This window comes from Crassostrea angulata, chromosome 6, assembly GCF_025612915.1.
Source record: "Crassostrea angulata isolate pt1a10 chromosome 6, ASM2561291v2, whole genome shotgun sequence".
NCBI classification, from domain to species: domain Eukaryota; kingdom Metazoa; phylum Mollusca; class Bivalvia; order Ostreida; family Ostreidae; genus Magallana; species Magallana angulata.
In genome coordinates this window covers 22,382,501-22,387,500 of record NC_069116.1, presented here as the reverse complement: position 1 = coordinate 22,387,500, position 5,000 = coordinate 22,382,501, and the positions used below count along the sequence as shown (strand labels likewise).

The following is a 5,000-nucleotide window of genomic DNA, read 5'->3' as shown; positions in this document are numbered from 1 at the left end:
AGATTTATTTACAAACAATGATCATTTATCAGCTGCTAATTAATGCCTAATGAATCTGAGCCATTTGAATATTTGATTGATGCTGAGCATGATTTATTCAGATACCAGCGATTGCAATAAAAGTTCATTTCAAATTGATATGCTTAATTTTTCAAATTAGAATTGATTGAAAATAGTTTGGTGGTGCAGTTTTTAAGACAATATACACTCCATCAAGATCTATTAATTCACACCCCAATGACCAAAAGAACTGTTTGATATGGCCGATCAAATTTTAACAAATTACCAGCTCTGTTGCTTGGAAAAGTAATAGTGTCAAAAATACTTCTTCTATCAATGCATCAAAACATTAGAAGCTTCCAAGGGTAAGGCGCAATATGAAGATGTAAGAAGTCACCTGAATGAGGAACACACAGGTGAAAATCTATTAAAATAATACACCAATTTTTCTTTTGTGACTAAGACATCCTATAATTATCTAGATTCTTTTTCCAAAAAATCTTCTGCAAAAACCGAAAAGTTAAATAAAGATGAAGGCATTTTTGCAAAATAAAAAAATATTTAAAAGAATTTATGTACTGGAATTTTAAAAAAAAAATCTGTTTGTTTTGAGAGACAAATCATAAATTAAATTCCTTAAATCAAAATCGAAGCATAATAATATAAAGTGAAGATTTACCTCAAGTCTAACATACAATATTGAAACAAAAAATAAATGTTTATTAGGTTTAAAACATGTCATAGATTTTTTGCACTTTAAAAGATAAAAAAAATAAAAATACTAAACCACCAAAAACTTGAATACCTCCTTATAGCCCTACCTTGTTATCTTCCTAACGATAACGCTGTGTAACAAAACACGGGATGGTCTGTATTGACTTGAAATCAATCAATAGTTGAATTTCGGCAAACCTCAGACAGAGGGAGTAGGTGGGCATAACATAAAAGCTAGTTCAATTACTTTAACAACCAATGTATTTATACAGTGAACCAATCTCTGACAACTGAAGAACATCCATGGAGAACTATGAGTTGGTGAAATACTTAATTATTGATTTTCTATCATCACCCCAATTTTCATCGAGTAAGACCCACCAATGACATTTTGTTGTAACTCCTACATGTGTCATTTAGCTTTCAATGGCCTTAATTCATGGTCATATATCATTATTTTAAGGGATTTCTGAAAAAATCATTAAAACAACTGAGACTTTCATATATACATGTACCAGTATATAAATTAGCACTATTTTAAAAGTCTAGCTATGTTGGCATAAAAGGTAAATGCCTCAAATAATGGACAGTGCTAAAAGGTATTCACCTATGCTATATCATTTTCTGACCTCCTTATTCAATGCTCACAATGTGGACAGACACAATTAAAATATTAAAATAAAGTCCTTACCTCTGGTGTGCTTTTCTTGAATTCCCTACTCTGTTCTACCAATCTCTTTCTGGACAGGTCACTTTCATCCTGCCGATTGGCCAGTTCTGTTGCAGTGATGTCAAGTTCTTTCTATGAAGAGATAAAAACGTTTAGACGATCAAGATGTGTCAAAACATTAACGTACCGGTAACTTTCATTTTATGACTTTTTTTTAAAAAATCGTATTAGCATTCTTGCAATATGGCATGCACTTCTCAGGCCATTTACTACAATACTTTACATCTGCAAGCCCCCTGATAATTGAGATTTTTTATGATACATTGTTTCAATGCATTAAAAAGTTTAGTACTGTATCAGCAATCTTTGCATTTCTCATCTGCAGGTAATCACGCAAGATGACAAAAGGCCTCTAAAAAAAATGATTTTTTGATATCTACTCGATTTTTAGATAAGAGACACTTTTGGGTCCAATATCAGAATTATCAAAGAAGAAAATAGCATGCCTGACTTCACATAACAAGGATATTAAGCAGATTGAGAAAATATCATGTAAATTTGTCATTTAAGCCATTAGCTATAAACACTTGATAAAAATGGACTCTTATCTGATGTGAATTTGATTCTGTTTGATTACTTCGGCACATCAGATCACAATAAAGGCCATCGCATAAGTACTGGAAAAGTCGGCATTCTGTGTCAACTGTTACCTGAAGTCGAAGTTTCGCCGGAGAGATATAATCATTGTCAATACACCTAGTATCTTACGAAATATCCTTATAACTCTCTTGACAAAGAGATTGGCCCGATAGGGATCTTTTCATATAAAATTGCTATTTTTCCTAACATAAAATGTAACCAAGATATTCCCTCTTCAATTCATTTATGTAAATTTTTGGAAAAAACATATATCCAATTTCCCCTCACAATGAATTGTCAATTTGATTCTATTCCTCTTATTTACCTGCCTGAATAATCATGGATCAAGGTAGATCCCTTCTCAAGATCAAAACCTCGAAATAGTTACTGCCCTACCGTCGATACATGGGATGGCTGTCTATTGATAACAATGCACGAACACGGTACATTAAGCAAACAAGTAACGTGACAGAAATTTCAATACCCCGCACCATCAACTCTCCATCAAAATTTGATATCACGCTGTTTAACAAAAATCCCCAACATCATCATATTATATTCCAAGCACAAAAAAGAAAATCAAACTACAATGGAATGCAAAAACGAAAAAAAAATCCTTGGCAAAATCTTCAGCCACAGGTGTGCATTTATTGTCTTAATTTACAATCAAAGCTTAATTGCAATCACTCAGACCATCACCATTGTCTGAAAGTCAGAAAAAAACACAAAGATCCATGCTAGTTTTAAATAAGAAATCAGAAGTATGTCATTTGATCAAATCTTCCTTTACCCTACTTGTTACAACTTTAAAAAACAATCACAATCTCTCTCTCTCTCTCTCTCTCTCTCTCTCTCTCTCCAAATTCAAATTCAAGTACAGCAGTTATGTCACCTTGAAGGCAGCACCAGTAAATCTATTTCTTCTTTGCATCAGTGAAAGAAAGCTTATACTCACCAACTGTGCATGTGATATCGACTACAGTGCACCCCATTATCTTCAGCATCAATATATCCCCACTTCCTTGTACCAGGAGTAATAGGTTTGACAAGTTTTGGGATATTATTCAAGGCCTATCGTAGCGTTTGATGTTTTTCACCAGAGCTGTCTGGCAAACAGTACTGAAGCACACTTATCGGCATAGATTAGCAGAAAATAACGCATCAGTATTATGAATTATGATAGATATCCAGATCACTTCATATTCCTACAATAGGGTTGCCATTCCAAACTAACTGCACATGCAATGATGCATGTGCAGAAACGCATAGATCTGTGAAGTTCTTGCTCTAAAGAAAACACAATGGTTGCTTTTACTCTCCCGTTTTTCCACCCCAATTTTTAAAACAAATTTAAAGATTTCTTTTCAAACTAGCATCCGACTCAGCATGAGATATCAGAAGATTAAAACTCCATCCTAGTAGCATAATAACATTCTTGACCAATACTAGTCTAAAGGGAAAATGTGCTTATTCATTGGGTCAGCAGACTATACAATATTGAACTGTGGGGATCTATATTCAATTCAGACACTCAATGTCAACCACTTTGAGCAATTATTTTCTAAACTGTAAGTGGAAGATTTCGGATAGTGATATCTCCTTCCTAATAAAGCCTAGCACAGCACTTATTCAAACACTCTTCAATAGGGTCCTCCTTCTAGGAGATCTAGAACACACAATTAATTGACACAAATCTGTCATTCCATATGCGAACAATAAAATAACACTCAAATTACTACTTTTTTCGTCACCTTTCCCATGATCCATCAAAGTTCATAAGTGGCAAAAACAATGTATCCAAAAAAAAAACAAAAAAAAAAAAAAAACAGACAAACAAAACCTAATTTTAATTAATATTTTAAAAAAAAATTAATTGTTTTAATTTGCAAGTGAAAAAACTACCCGTTAATACCTAAAAACTCCACATTTTACATTGACTTCTTTGCTACATTTTTCCCATGTTGATAGATCAAAGTTCACTAGTTGCGAAACATAATATCAAAGTAAACATACAAACAAAACCACACCAAATAAAAGATCCCAAATTAATATTTTAAACAAAATTAACTTTTTTACTCTGCAAGTGAAAAAGAAACCCAGTACCTGGAAACTCCACATTTTAAATCATACATCTTGGTTTCCTATGACAGGCCTGCAAAGCTCTTCACTGCTGACATGTTTCCAGCCCTAACTCAACAAAACCTACCTTTATCTACACTAGCAATCATCCCATTCCTTCCTCTTTAAGGACATGTAATTAAATGATGCTTTAACAAACATTGATGTCATCAGCAATCAATAAGCCTCAATTCTTCCTGGTTACACACTGAGAGAGCTTTCCATTCTTAAGTTAACCTTATTGGTTAATTTGCACATGTAATTGCCAATCTATGCCACATTGCATAATGTTACATATGACATCAATGACACATATAATATAGTATTGTTTTTAAAATGTAACAGTTTAAAAACACATACCTTCTACTTATGATCAGGCTTCTTTACAAATCTGAGATCTGCAGAATTTGCAAACAAAAGGCGAAGGTTCTTTTTTTTTTTTCAACTTCTTTCTTTTTTTTTCAAAAATTGATTTAGGAGGATATTTGGCCAGACATCAAACCCCGATCCGCTTTCTTCTTAATCACTTTTAGATTTGCCATAATCTGGTTTTGCTAGTGTTCCAAAATGACGTGTATCCATCCCAATCGAACAATCCAATGTCAATTTTACTGCAGTTTAATTGGATGCACTTAGATAAAACCAATGAGCATGAAAATATACACTAGTATAGCACTTGTTGAGTAGTGTATGCATGTCTTAAAATATCTTTCGAAGAAGACCTAAAAATGTATCTCCTAAAATTTATATGCATTTGCGGTAAAGAACAAAACTTCAATCAAAGTTTCAATTCACATAGAGAAGCAAAACCAAGATTTTGTTGTTGTAAAAGATGTAAGCTGCCTTGAACTCAACAGAA

The 5,000-nt window shown here is 33.0% G+C and overlaps 1 protein-coding gene across 4 annotated transcripts in view; it reads right to left on the bottom strand.

The window, feature by feature from the left end:
• LOC128188658 (homeobox protein cut-like 1) overlaps positions 1 to 5,000 on the bottom strand; it is a 49,699-nt gene that overhangs the window by 31,581 nt on the left and 13,118 nt on the right. For 3 of the 4 annotated variants that reach the window (XM_052859851.1, XM_052859853.1, XM_052859854.1), the window contains exon 2: positions 1,406 to 1,516. In XM_052859851.1, the coding sequence (XP_052715811.1) occupies positions 1,406 to 1,516 (111 nt within the window). Of the gene's footprint in view, positions 1 to 1,405; positions 1,517 to 4,126; positions 4,254 to 5,000 lie in introns of those variants that run through there. The other variant, XM_052859852.1, reaches the window with a different exon arrangement.